At 40.0% G+C, this 14,708-nt stretch overlaps 1 protein-coding gene across 1 annotated transcript in view; it reads left to right on the forward strand.

Annotated features, from left to right (window-relative positions):
- LOC127438934 (apoptosis-stimulating of p53 protein 2-like) overlaps window positions 1-14,708 on the forward strand; it is a 45,035-nt gene extending 30,327 nt beyond the window's left edge. Inside the window, exons 7-18 of the mRNA XM_051694846.1 lie at window positions 2,379-2,563; window positions 3,094-3,258; window positions 4,279-4,453; window positions 4,618-4,725; window positions 5,090-5,169; window positions 5,485-5,881; window positions 6,575-7,338; window positions 8,464-8,601; window positions 8,741-8,874; window positions 9,224-9,390; window positions 12,352-12,551; window positions 13,006-14,708. Of these exons, the coding sequence (XP_051550806.1) occupies window positions 2,379-2,563; window positions 3,094-3,258; window positions 4,279-4,453; window positions 4,618-4,725; window positions 5,090-5,169; window positions 5,485-5,881; window positions 6,575-7,338; window positions 8,464-8,601; window positions 8,741-8,874; window positions 9,224-9,390; window positions 12,352-12,551; window positions 13,006-13,047 (2,555 nt within the window). The 3' untranslated portion in view covers window positions 13,048-14,708. The remainder of the gene's footprint in view (window positions 1-2,378; window positions 2,564-3,093; window positions 3,259-4,278; window positions 4,454-4,617; window positions 4,726-5,089; window positions 5,170-5,484; window positions 5,882-6,574; window positions 7,339-8,463; window positions 8,602-8,740; window positions 8,875-9,223; window positions 9,391-12,351; window positions 12,552-13,005) is intronic.

Here is a 14,708-nt window from a genome sequence, read left to right on the forward strand (position 1 = left end):
TGCAACCAGATAGCAGTGTGCTAACAACCACCCAGAACACCTTCGCAGCCTCATAGCAATGTGCGAACAACTACTCTGAAACGCCGTAGCAATCACATAGCAATGTGCTAACAACCACCCAGAACACCTTTGCAGCCACATAGCAATGTGCTAACAACCACACTAAAACACCTTAGCAACCACATAGCAATGTGCTGACAGCCACTCTGAAACACCATAGCAACCACATAGTAATTTGCTAACAGCCACCCAGAACACCTTTGCAACCACATAGCAATGTGCTAACAGCCACCCAGAAAACCTTGGCAACCACATAGCAGTGTGTTAACAACCACCCAGAACACCTTCGCAGCCACATAGCAATGTGCTTACAACTACCCAGAACACCTTCGCAGCCACACAGCAATGTGCTGAAAACCACTCTGAAACACCTTAGCAACCACATAGCAATGTGCTAACAACTGCTCTGAAACACCGTAGTAACCACATAGCAATGTGCTAATAACCACCCGGAACAACTTCGCAGCCACACAGCAATGTGCTGACAACCACTCTGAAACACCTTCGCAGCCACATAGCAATGTGCTGACAACCACCCTAAAACACCTACGCAGCCAAATAGCAATGTGCTAACAACCACTCTGAAACACCTTAGCAACCACATAGCAATGTGCTAACAACTGCTCGGAAACACCGTAGCAACCGCATAGCAATGTGCTAACAACCACTCTGAAAACCTTAGCAACCACATAGCAATGTGCTAACAACCACTCTGAAACACCTTCGCAGTCACATAGCAATTTGCTGACAACCACTCTAAAACACCTTAGCAACCACATAGAAATGTGCTAACAACTGCTCTGAAACACCATAGTAACCACATAGCAATGTGCTAATAACCACCCAGAACAACTTCACAGCCACACAGCAATGTGCTGACAACCACTCTGAAACATCTTCGCAGCCACATAGCAATGTGCTAACAACCACTCTGAAACACCTTCGCAGCCACATAGCAATGTGCTGACAACCACTCTAAAATACCTTTGCAGCCAAATAGCAATGTGCTAATAACCACCCAGAACAACTTCGCAGCCACACAGCAATGTGCTAACAACCACTCTGAAACATCTTCGCAGCCACACAGCAATGTGCTGACAACCACTCTGAAAACCTTAGCAACCGCATAGCAATGTGCTAACAACCACTCTGAAACACCTTCGCAGCCACACAGCAATGTGCTAACAACCGCTCTGAAACACCTTCGCAGCCACATAGCAATGTGCTAACAACCACTCTGAAACACCTTCGCAGCCACATAGCAATGTGCTAACAACCACTCTGAAAACCTTAGCAACCGCATAGCAATGTTCTAACAACCACTCTGAAAACCTTAGCAACCGCATAGCAATGTGCTAACAACCACTCTGAAACACCTTCGCAGCCACATAGCAATGTGCAAACAACCACTCTGAAAACCTTAGCAACCGCATAGCAATGTTCTAACAACCACTCTGAAAACCTTAGCAACCGCATAGCAATGTGCTAACAAAACCTTAGCAACCGCATAGCAATGTGCTAACAACCACTCTGAAAACCTTAGCAACCGCATAGCAATGTGCTAACAATCACTCTGAAAACCTTAGCAACCGCATAGCAATGTGCTAACAACCACTCTGAAAACCTTAGCAACCGCATAGCAATGTGCTAACAACCACTCTGAAAACCTTAGCAACCGCATAGCAATGTGCAAACAACCACTCTGAAAACCTTAGCAACCGCATAGCAATGTGCTAACAATCACTCTGAAAACCTTAGCAACCGCATAGCAATGTGCAAACAACCACTCTGAAAACCTTAGCAACCGCATAGCAATGTGCTAACAACCACTCTGAAAACCTTAGCAACCGCATAGCAATGTGCTAACAACTACCCAGAACACAATACGTACCATTACCATATACAGTATTTATCAGTTCTCCAAAGCAAAACAATAAACTTAAAAAAAAAAAAAAAGGACGATTAAAAAGAGTTTTACATTTTTTTTCTAAGCTAATTCGTTTGGTTAGCTAATTATGCTTTACTGTTATAAATTCAGACCTTAATTTTTGTTAATAATGATCTAGATTGTGGTACAAAATTTGAAGGCTTATATTTTATAATTAAAAAATGTTTTAGGACTTTCTCCAAGATCATTTTGGAACATGTCAATTTTTGTGGTCCATTTGCCCACTAATGGAAAGTTTTTTTTTCTACTGTTGCTGTTATATAGAAATGCCATTAGTGACCAAATTAATCAGTTGAGACAAAAACAGTTGGGAATGAGAAATTAATTAACAAATTAAGAATATTTCTCATTTGTTTCTCTCTCTGTCTAGTGGAGGAAATCGAGCAGATGAACGGTCTGTTCCAGCAGAAGCAGAGGGAGCTGGTGGTGGCCATAAGCCGGGTGGAGGAGTTGAGCCGACAACTGGAGATGTTACATGGCGGTAAAATGGACGTGTCTCTCGAGGCAGCACCGAGCTCCACCGGAGAGCTAGATCGACTGTATAAAGAGCTTCAGGTGAAAAATTACTTCTAGCTGGAATCTTACACATTGCCTGATAAGGACACGCTGTTTACAGCAGTTTTTGCCACTGTATCTTTAAGACTTCTATTTGTAAATTACCTCTTTTATGATTGGCTGACCTCTGCATACTTACAGTCGTGGTTATCATTGATCAGGGCAGGCCAAGTACATAATACTAATAGATGTTGGTATATAAACGTTGGCAGTATGTAAATGTGATGTTATTAACATGAAGATTTTTGAATGAGCCAATTATGCAGCTAATATTCAATAAATGATCTGGATGGACTCTGGGTCGAAGCTTTTTGTATCGAACTGTAATTTAATGACCCCTTTTAAAAAAAATAACTTTGAAATTCTCGCCCATAAGACTTGTCCACCTACATATGCATCTATCAGTAATGAAGACACGACTGTAACATGAAAAATTCAAGATTACAGTGGTAAACTTGCACACAGTCGTAGCCTGCCACACAAAATCCCACAGTTCCACTTTTGTTCTGACATTTTCCATGTTTCTTCAGCTGAGGAATAAGTTAAACCAGGAGCAAAGTGCCAAACTCCAGCAGCAGAGAGACAGTCTTAACAAGAGGAACATTGAGATGGCTGCCATGGACAAAAGGGTAGCTGAACTGAGAGAGAGACTCTGGAAGAAAAAAGCTGCTCTTCAACAGAACGAAAACTTGCCTGTGAGCAGTGCTTTTTTTTTTTTTTGCTTTTCACTGCAAAAAAAAAAAAAAAACTAAAATTTATCAGTATTTTTGTCTTGTTTTCCAAAGAAATGTCTAAATATGCCTAAAAAAAGATGCATTTACTTGAGAAGCAAAAATAAGAGAAGTACCTTGAAGTACTTTGTTAATTAATTATACAAGATATATATTCATAAATGTTTAACTTTTTTTTACTTTTACTTTTTTCCACGCATAAACCATTACATTTTGTTCAGTTTATATTTAAAATAGGACAAAAACTATTTGTTAATGGGGTAAGAAATACAGTATATAAATATATTATTGTGTTTTATTTTAGAGGTTTTTTTTTGTTTTTTTGTTTTTTGCCCATTGGCAGCTTGTTTTTTTCTTGTTTGAAACATACAGGAAACCCTTACTGATTTTTTTTTAATTTTATTTATGCTTAAAGTTGGACAAAAACATTTTGTCAATAAGGTAAGAAATATAAATATTTTAATTAAATTAATTAATTAATTTAGTTTTTACTCTATTGGCAACTTATTTTTCTTGTTTTAAGCCTAAACCTGATTACATTTTGTTAGATTTATGTTTACAACAGGTATTTGACGAAGGTCGCATGATCGAAACGTTGTATTAATTAAACTATTTATTCGCAAGCAGCAGCAGTGTGCGGGATTTTGTTGTTTATTTACTTCAGTTATTTTACCTATACACCGCTGATGATTAATCAGGTGGTTTTTTGCTTAAAACAACTTGTCAGTGGGGTACAAAAAATGTACTTGTTTCAAGACATTCTCTGAAAGTCTTATTAGAGTAACAATTTCGCTTCTAAAGTAAATGCATTTTGTTTTAAGGTTGTTTAAAAATATTTACTGGAAAACAAGGCAAAAATGCTGATAAAGAAAATTGTTTTTGCAGTGTTTTTGTTTATTTTACAAGTTGTTTTAGGCACAGATTTCATTTCTAATGTACAGAAATTCAATATTTTTTGTTTTGTTTCAATGTCTTTGTTTTCAGCAGCCAGAAGGGCAGAGCTCTCAGCCTACTAGCATGCCCCGGGTTGCTGCCGTTGGGCCGTATATACAGACCACCCCAGCCCCTCAGGTTCCTCCTAGGCAGGAGATTCTGGTGAAGCCTGCTTACCCCGATGGCACAGCCACCCTGCCTAAACCGCTCCCCAAACCCACAACAAGTACATGTGTATATATATATATATATATATATATCTGCAGTACTTTTACCACCTCCTTACATTACCATGTGTTTGGGTTTGTATGTTTGTGTCTACCAACTGCGCTAGTAAACGCTGATCCATCTGTCTTTCCCAATTTGCATCAACCACTTTCCTCATGCCAGGTATTGATTTCCTGACAAGTAAAATCTCCAACATCGAAACCAACAACAGCTCCCATGGCCACTCCTCCACCCTTCCCCGCATGACCAGCCACAGCTCCCAGGAAAAAGGTACCATATATCTTTCTCCAACCTTTAAAGACCTGCAAGGATGTAACCAAATATTCAAGATTTGGGGGGACCATGGTTGCATCCAAAAGCTAAGTCAGCTGAATTGCTGCCTAATCAGTTTATGGCTTAATGAACAGCGTTTTTATATGAATGGACCTCTTAAAGAAACTGGTCTCAGAACAGTTTGAAAGGCATCTTATTTTCATTCTACCTCCTCCAAAAGCAGCATTTTCCAGCTTTCAGATGCAGCCCATATGTTAAAGTTTAAGATTCGGTTATTAAAATTCCATATTGATTAATCGCTGTTATGAAAATTGAGGGGAACATGTCCCTCTCAATGTATGTTCTCCCATTTCTTTTGTAGATCCTGAAGCAGATTTGAGACCGCCACCTTTGCCCTTGCGCAAGAACCAGAGTAGTGAGGACCTCTTGAGGGACGCACAGGTACTGCACTAAGCTTAAAAATTACCAATAATTATGCAGTAAATGACGGCTAATGCCTAAAACTCCTGAGATTTATATAGTAGCAATATTAATTCCAAATTCACCATTGGAGAAGAACCATCTTACTAAATATAGTTCATATTTGAATTTGAGCTGTATTTCACCAGCATTCCTTGAAGAAAAGGCCAGCTTAGACCAGCACAAATTTCCATGCTGGTGCAGGCTTGTTTAAGCTAGTTAGTGTTTGTATGGTGCCATTCTACTTAATCCAAGCAATCCATCTTTGAAATCTTGTCTTCCTCTCTTCATTCCAAGTCTGCAGGTAGAACGTTTGGGAAAGTTCCACCTCCGGTTCCCAGCAAGCCCAAGCCTGCTCTACCAGGCCAGTCAGCCTTCAGCAAACCTCCGTTCAGCACGGGCACTTTCCCTGGCAAGGCCAGATCAGCCCATCAGAAACCTCCAATGCCCCTTCCATCTCATAATAATACCTTACCTTTACCTCTGCTCCCTAAACCGGACGCTTTACCCGCTGCAGCAGTACCTCCTTTCACATCAGAGACTTTGGTGGGGAAAGAAACTTCCACCCCCACAACCCTTCACAAGCACAAGATGGGGGCAGCGAGCAGTGACATCATTTCGATGTACACCCAACACAGCACTCCTGGGAAGGGTCACCAAGGGCAAAGTACGCTGACCCGTTCACAGCCTCGACGTGAGTATTGCCAAACAAATTTAGAGTTGTCTTGTGGTGGATTTGATAAGTATCTGTTTCACAAGATACTCTGGATCAATCAGTGGAGACAGTTCTTTCGGCTGTGCATTTGTATGTTTGATTATGAAAGCATATATCAACCAGGGGCTGTCAAGCTGCAAAAAAGGCAAAAAAAGCACCTTAAAGGTAGTCCATACAACTCAAGCATTGTCAGCAAGACATGTCGTGTCAATTTGGATGCCATTGGTTCACTTGTTTTGTAACCAATTGCAATTGACTCTAATTACAGTGTCTTTAATATTCCGAAAAGGCTCTTTTACAAAGCCGTTAGCAACATGCACATATTAGACAGCAATGCCTCGCACCATTCAGAGTACTCACTTCAAGTGAGTAGGGCATAGTGATGCTCACTTTCGCAAAGGGAAAGTGCCCATTCCTTTGGTATATCTCTTTGTAACAAATAGGGTCCAACTTTGCATGTCTTTAAAACCAAAAGGACATAGGAAAATGTATCTGTCTGTAAATGTACACACAAATAAGGATCTAGTCATTTATTAGTGTGTTATCAGTATTATGTAATGATATATAATATATCTACTTACTTCCGTCTGTATAAAATATTTATGAAATGAGACCCAACAGGTTTATTATAGGCATTTTTATAAACTGCCTGACCCTCGTTCCCTCTCACAGTATACGGTAAACCAGTCATCCCATCCAGTGGGGGGCAGCAGTCATATCCCCAGGACAGCAGTTATCTTGAGAAACCTAGTGGTCTAGATGTCGAACAGGTGGTACAGGGTACCAGTGTGGCCCCTGCATCCTCCTCCGGGGAGGGCCAGGAGACGGAGCGCGTTCCACGGCCCCTCAGTCCAACCAAACTGCTACCGTTCCTCTCAAACTCCCATCGGCTCCAGAGTGACATGGACTTGGAGGCCCTGAGAAAGAGACTGCACCATGCTCCTCGACCTCTTAAAAAGCGCAGCTCTATAACGGAACCCGAGGGACCCGCCGGTCCCAACATCCAGAAGCTCCTCTACCAGAAGACCACGTTGGCAGCCATGGAGACCACCACTGGAACCCCGACAACTTTCTTTCAGGTAGAGGAAGAGAATGGAGGCCGGCAAGCTGATGTTGAGGGCACTAGACCCCAAGAGGGACACCATGATATGACGATACCAGAGTGTGAGAAAGAGGAAGAGGATCTGACCCCTCCACTCCTTCCTCCTCGATCTCCTGTCTTGGAAGATAGCACCATCTCCAGCTCTGGATTGAAGGAACCACCTGTGAAGGAAGAACTGGAAGTCTATGGTCCAGCTGCACCAGAGCCCTATATTGAGGAGTACCCACCTTACCCCCCACCTCCATATCCCAGTACGACAGAACAGGAGGCACCAGGGGAGGAGAGTGTCAATATGAAGGTTCCAGAGGTCACTGGACAAGTCATGCTACCGCCGGTATGCATTGCTATTTTCAGTAAGGGCAAAACCACATCCATAGAGAACTGAAGGGGTGTTCACACTGACAACAGTTTGTCTTTATAGTAGATTACAAGCAATTTTGAGATTTGAGTCAAATACGGCCACAGGTGGTGAGAGAGGGGGGTTGAAAACCTGTCAGGTCAGCAGAGATTTCGATCAAGTCATTCATTCTTGGCTGTTGCTTAGCAACTAGCCACACTAAGATTCTGTGCACTACACACAGATCTCAGTAAGCATTTCAATAGAGCAGAAGTGGCAACCTGTGACCCTCAATGGGCTTTTAATATGCAAAATTAAAGAATGGTTTATTTCAAAGTCAGGCTAACAACTAGTATGATTTCTTGATGGCCAAAAAGCTTCCAACTTACATTATAAAAACATCCATTACATATACAACATAAAGCCTATTTCCAACTAGTAATAGATCAAAATATAGATCAGGCCAATTAATCGGCCGGTATTTGGGCATTATCGGCCAATAACCATGCCTGCTTAGTTGATTAATGGAAGTGTAAGCTTCCAACTGTGTCAGTTCGAAAATCTACTTTCAATTCATAAAGCACATTTTCTGTTTTCAAATATTTGAGTGAATTTACTATTTTAGTCAATAGGTAAATATTGTAAAATGTTTAGTGATAAACCGATATATCGGCCAGGTCAATTAATTGACCGATATTTGGCCATTTTATCGACATTAGCAGATAAACATGTTCACTTGGCCGATAAACAGACGTGTTCATTTTCTCTTGTGTCAGTTCCAAAATCTGTCAATCGATTTGTCAATGGATAGTGAGCAATTTCTGTTTTCTAGGTTTTTTTTCCAAGTTTAAGCGAATGAGTAAATATTGCTTAAAATAAGTGTTCATTTAAAAAAAAAAAAAAACGAAATTTGATTGTACTTTTCAATTGCTAGAATTAAACTGTATTACATCATGTATTACTGTATATCTTCATTATATCGGTTATTTGCCACCCTGCTCTCTAGATATTGGCATCAACATTGGCTATTGAAGATCTTGATATAGTTCGACCACTATTTCCAACTATCTTGCTGACCATCCATCCTTCCCTCACTCCCTCCCTCTCTCTTTTCTTTATCAGGGCAAAAGGACAAACCTTCGTATGATGGGCTCTGAGCGCATCAGCCATGGGATGCATGTGCGGTTTAACCCATTGGCGCTCCTGCTGGACTCATCTTTAGAAGGTGAATACGACTTGGTCCAGAGAATCATATATGAGGTGAGGAATGCTTTCTTGTAAGTCTGAATTTTAGCGTGAACTATCCCTTTAACTTTTTTAATGTGATGCTAAATTGTGACCGTACATCATGTTAGAGCTTTGATTTTCAAGTGAGTATATGTCTGTGTGTCGTGTCCAGGTGGAGAACCCCAGTATGCCCAATGATGAGGGCATCACTGCTCTGCACAATGCTGTATGTGCTGGACACACAGAGATTGTAAAGTTCCTGGTGCAGTTTGGAGTTAATGCGAATGCCGCCGACAGCGATGGATGGTGAGCAAAAATAATTATAATTTTCTGATAGTTTTAGTTTTTACAAGTTTGTGCAAAACCTGATTTTCCAAGTTATCTAGCATGATTTGAGAATGTTTCAAAGAGAACCTTCTGTTTTTGGTAAAGGACACACTAAAAATAGTGCTGAATCTTAAATATTTCTTTTTAATTTCAAGTCATTATGTTTCTATTTCTTTGCTTTTTCTAAATTCTAAAACTTTGTTTATTTCTAGATTTTGAATCCCAGATTTTCAATGTGGACTCAGACCTTTAAACGATTAAGACTGTAAATAATTCTGCATGTAGTTGCAATTCAACAAAATGAAACCTCTCTGTCTTTGTGTGTTAGGACTCCACTGCACTGTGCTGCCTCCTGTAATAATGTGCAAGTGTGTAAGTTTCTTGTGGAGTCTGGAGCTGCAGTGTACGCCACAACCTACAGTGATATGCAGACAGCAGCAGATAAGTGTGAGGAGATGGAGGAAGGCTACGCCCAGTGCTCCCAGTTTCTCTACGGTGAGAAACCACTCCTATTATTACTAAAACACACACAAGTCTCATTGAATGCAGCATTCGTGCCTTTGGAGTGAAAGGAATATTCCAGGTTCAATACAAGTTACGCTCAGATGACAGAATTTGTGCCATAATGTTGATTACCATAGAAAATATTTGCAAATTAATTTATAAAAAAAAGAAAAACAAAAAAAAGAAAAAAATCACAGTTATAGTAAGGCACTTACAATGGAAGTGAATGGGACCTGTTCATAAACACTAAAATGCACACTGTTTCAAAAGTATAGCCACAAGATGTAAACATTATACATGTTAACATGATTTTAGTGTGAGAAAATCTGTTCTACACTATTTTATTGTGATGAAATGGCTTACAGGTTTTTTTTTTTTTTTTCATCATGGCAATGATGTTGTAATATTGGATATGACTTTAAACAGATCAGTTAGGCAAGTAATTTGATCACACTAAAATCATGTTAACACGTATAATGTTTACGTCTTGTGGCTGTAATTTTAAAAAGGTGAGGATTTTAATGTTTATGGACTGGCCCCATTCACTTCCATTACATTTTTTCCCCCAATTGGAACATTATACTCTCTGTCCCAGGAGATCAGCAGTTACAGAAATACTCAAACCAGCCCATCTGGCACCAACAATCATGCCACGGTCGAAATCACTGAGATCACATTTTTCCCCATTCTGATGGTTGATGTGAACATTAACTGAAGCTCCTGACCCATATCTGCGTGATTTTATGCACTGCACTGCTGCCACACGATTGGCTGATTAGATAATCTCATGGATAATTGTTGGTGCCAGACAGGCTGGTTTGAGTATTCCTGTAACTGCTGATCTCCTGGGATTTTCACACATAACAGTCTCTTGAATTTACTCCAAATGGTGCCAAAAACAAAAAACATCCAGTGAGCGGCAGTTCTGCGGATGGAAATGCCTTGTTGATGAGAGAGGTCAACAGAGAATGGCCAGACTGACAAAGTCTACAGTAACTCAGATAACCGCTCTGTACCATTGTGGTGAGAAGTATATCGTCTCAGAATGCTATTCTGACATGCAGGTTGGTGCTGTTTTGGCGGCATGATGGGGACCTACACAATATTAGGCAGGTGGTTTTAATGTTGTGGCTGATCAGTGTGTGTATGTATATATATATATATATATATATATATATATATATATATATATATATATATATATATATATATATATATATAGCTCTGGAAAAAATTAAGAGACCACTGCAAAATTATCAGTTTCTCTGGATTTACTATTTATAGGTATGTGTTTGAGTAAAATGAACATTTTTGTTTTATTCTATAAGGTAATGACAATATTTCTCCCAAATTCCAAATAAAAATCTTGTCATTTAGAGCATTCATTTGCAGAAAATGACAGCTGGTCAAAATAACAAAAAAGACCTCAAATAATGCAAAGAAAACAAGTTCATATTCATTTTTAAACAACACAATACTAATGATTTAACTTAGGAAGAGTTCAGAGATCAATATTTGGTGGAATAACCCTAATTTTCATTCACAGCTTTCATGTGTCTTGGCATGCTTTCTACCAGTCTTTCACATTGCTGTTGAGTGACTTTATGCTACTCCTGGCGCAAAAATTCAAGCAGCTCGTGGCTTGTGGCCATCCATCTTCCTCTTGATCACATTCCAGAGGTTTTCAATGGGGTTCAGTTCTGGAGATTGGACTGGCCATGACAGGGTCTTTATCCGGTGGTCCTCCATCCACACCTTGATTGACCTGGCTGTGTGGCATGGAGCATTGTCTTGCTGGAAAAAAACAATCCTCAGAGTTGGGGAACATTGTCAGAGCAGAAGGAAGCAAGTTTTCTTCCAGGATAACCTTTCACATGGCTTGATTCATGCGTCCTCCATAAAGACGAACCTACCCGATTCCAGCCTTGCTGAAGCACCCCCAGATCATCACCGATCCTCCACCTGGCCATCTAATGGTTAGACAGAGACCTGGAGAGGCCTTCAAGCAGGGGTGGACTGGCCATAGGGAGAACTGGCTGAACACCCATGTCCCCCCCAACCCCCTTTTGGGCTGGTTTTTATTTCAAATCCAGGGCCGATTTCTCTTCCCAGTCCGCCCCTGCCTTCAAGCCACAGTGTCTCGCACCCACTGTGGAATTTGGTGGAGGATCGGTGATGATTTGGGGGTGCTTTAGCAAGGCTGGAATCAGGCAGATTCACAGACCTGAACCCCATTGAAAACCTCTGGAATGTGATCAAGAGGAAATTGGATGGCCACAAGCCATCAAACAAAGCCGAGCTGCTTGAATTTTTGCACCAGGAGTAGCATAAAGTCACTCAACAGCAACGTGAAAGACTGGTAGAGAGCATGCCAAGACACATGAAAACTGTGATTGAAAATTAGGGTTATTCCACCAAATATTGATCTCTGAACTCTTCCTAAGTTAAAACATTAGGATTGTGTTGTTTAAAAATGAATATGAACTTGTTTTCTTTGCATTATTCGAGGTCTGAAAACACTGCATCTTTTTTGTTATTTTGACCAGTTGTCATTTTCTGCAAATAAATGCTCTAAATGACAATGTTTTTATTTGGAACTTGGGAGAAATTTTGTCAGTACTTTATAAAATAAAACAAACATTTTCATTTTACTCAAACACATACCTATAAATAGTAAATCCAGAGAAACTGATAATTTTGCAGTGGTCTCTTAATTTTTTCGAGCTATATATATATATATATATATATATATATATATATATATATATATATATATATATATAGTGTGTGTGTGTGTGTGTGTGTGTGTGTGTGTGTGTGTGCACAGTATATATATATAGTATTGGCCAAAATGTGCATCCCTAGACTTAAGTTGGATGCAAGCACTGCAAATGTAATGCACCGACTCTTCTTCTACTGTTTTTAGAAAGATATACATTTGCTTTTCCACAGGTGTTCAGGAGAAGATGGGCATCATGAACAGGGGCGTTGTTTATGCCCTGTGGGACTACGAGGCTGAAAGTCCAGACGAGTTGTCCTTTAAGGAGGGAGACTGTCTGACCGTTTTACGAAGAGAGGACAGTGAAGAAACAGAGTGGTGGTGGGCGAGATGTGCCGACAATGAAGGCTACATACCCCGCAACCTGCTCGGGGTGAGGAAATGTCTTATATAAGATATATAGAGTATATTCAGTATATATAAGGAAATGCACCTGAATAAAGGTAAAAAGAAAGGAAAAAAAAAACATTGATTTATTGATTTACAAGTATTCTGAATATTTTGGAGGAGATGTATGCTGCCCTGCAAAATCAAAACACAATAAGAACGACAACAATAAAACAAAAAACATGGCTTCTAAAATAGCTGGTTTCAGTGTGGATTTTGCAGTTACTGCAGTTTTCACACTCCGTTTTCTCTGAATCTGAGCATAGCTGAGCCAAACCCTTCTGTCACAGGACAGATCATGCTCTAAAAGACACCATTTTGGTCAAACCTCAATTTTGACGAAATGTGTTGTGCCTTTGCACTGCAGTATAGACATATCTTTTGTTGAAATTTACTTTAGTGTTCACTTTTTTGTCCTTTTTTTTTTTTTTTTTTTGTAGCTGTATCCAAGAATCAAGCCCAGACAGAGGAGCCTTGCGTAAAATCTTCATTCAGATGCTCCCAACATCGCCGAACCGTCCCAGATCATGGAAAAGTAATATACATTCAACAGCGCTAATGTGCCTGAGGTTTCCCAGTTAGTTTTGTACTGTTTCAGCAATGGCTTCGTTCATAAGAGCAAAAGGAAGTTCTGCTCAAAAGATGAACGCATCACATTTACACTGAAAAATGTGAAGAATAATAGTTTTATAGTGGTAGGGTGAATTAGGGTAATCTGGGATGTACTGTATGATATTCTTACTTTTAGGAGTAATTCAGCCAAAAATGAAAATTCTGTCAGTGTTTACTTACCCTGATGTCGTTCCAAACCCTTTGAATCCAATGCATCATATTCTAAGTCTTCTGAAGACGTATGATAGGTTTTGATGAGAAGCAACCCAAAATGTAAGTATTTTTTTTCTTTTAGTGAAAATCTAGACACCTGTTGTGCATTTATCAGCGCTGTGAGATTAACTTGCATTTTTTTGTGTGCTAAAAACAATGCAAGACTTGGAATATGATGTAAAACTTTTTGGGCACTTTTTAAGATTAAGTGAGTCACTATCAGCTGCCATTGTATAGAAAAAAATGGGCCATAATTTCCATTAAGTGTTCCAAATAAGAAAGAAATGTCATACGGGTTTGGAACGCCATGAAAATTTTCATTTTTGGGTGAACTATTCCTTTAAGCTGAAAAAGTCCAAAATGCAAACAATTTCCCAGATTACCCATATTTACCCTATAATATACACTATATATAAGGTTAAAGGCTTTTTTCTATGTTAGAACAGGTAGACTGAACTTATATGCGCATTGAAGAGGCAGGGTTTAAACATGTTCCAGTATAGTTGAACGAAAGAAGTATTTGTTTTTTTTTCTCCCAATTTGGAATGCCAAATTCCCAATGCGCTCTAAGTCCTCGTGGTCGCATAGTGATTCACCTCAGTCCGGGTGGCGGAGGACGAATCCCAGTTGCCTCCGCATCTGAGACAGTCAACCCGCGCATCTTATCACGTGGCTTGTTGAGCGCGTTGCCATGGAGACATAGCGCGTGTGGAGGCTTCACGCCGTCCACCGCGGCAACCATGCTCAATTCACCATGCGCCCCACCGAGAACAAACCACATAGCGACCACGAGGAGGCTACCCCATGTGACTCTACCCTCCCTAGCAACCGGGCCAATTTGGTTGCTTAGGAAACCTGGCTGGAGTCACTCAGCACGCCCTGGGATTCGAACTAGCGAACTCCAGGGGTGGTAGCCAGCGTATTTTACCACTGAGCAACCCAGGCCCGAAAGGAGTATTTGTTAATGGTACAGATGCATTAATACAGTCATCTGAGTATCATGTCTCATATGAAGTATGTCAGATTTAGGATGTAATTTTTCATCTTTTTGAACAAATGCTGATTTTCTGCTGATTTGTTTCACAAACGCCGATTTGCTTCACAAAAAGTGTGCGCACACAACGCATTTGTCTTTTGTAGATAAAAGAGGTTTTATATGTTCACCCAATTTTTTTTTTTATTCATAATGCCATGTTATGTAAACATGTTACTATGGTGCTTACTGCTATGCTACAACATGTTCTGTGAACAGTTAACAATTTATTCTACAACGCAAAGACTTCTTTTCATTTATGGTATTAAAAACTTTGAGTCAGAA

Source organism: Myxocyprinus asiaticus, chromosome 50 (assembly GCF_019703515.2).
Source record: "Myxocyprinus asiaticus isolate MX2 ecotype Aquarium Trade chromosome 50, UBuf_Myxa_2, whole genome shotgun sequence".
Taxonomy (NCBI): domain Eukaryota; kingdom Metazoa; phylum Chordata; class Actinopteri; order Cypriniformes; family Catostomidae; genus Myxocyprinus; species Myxocyprinus asiaticus.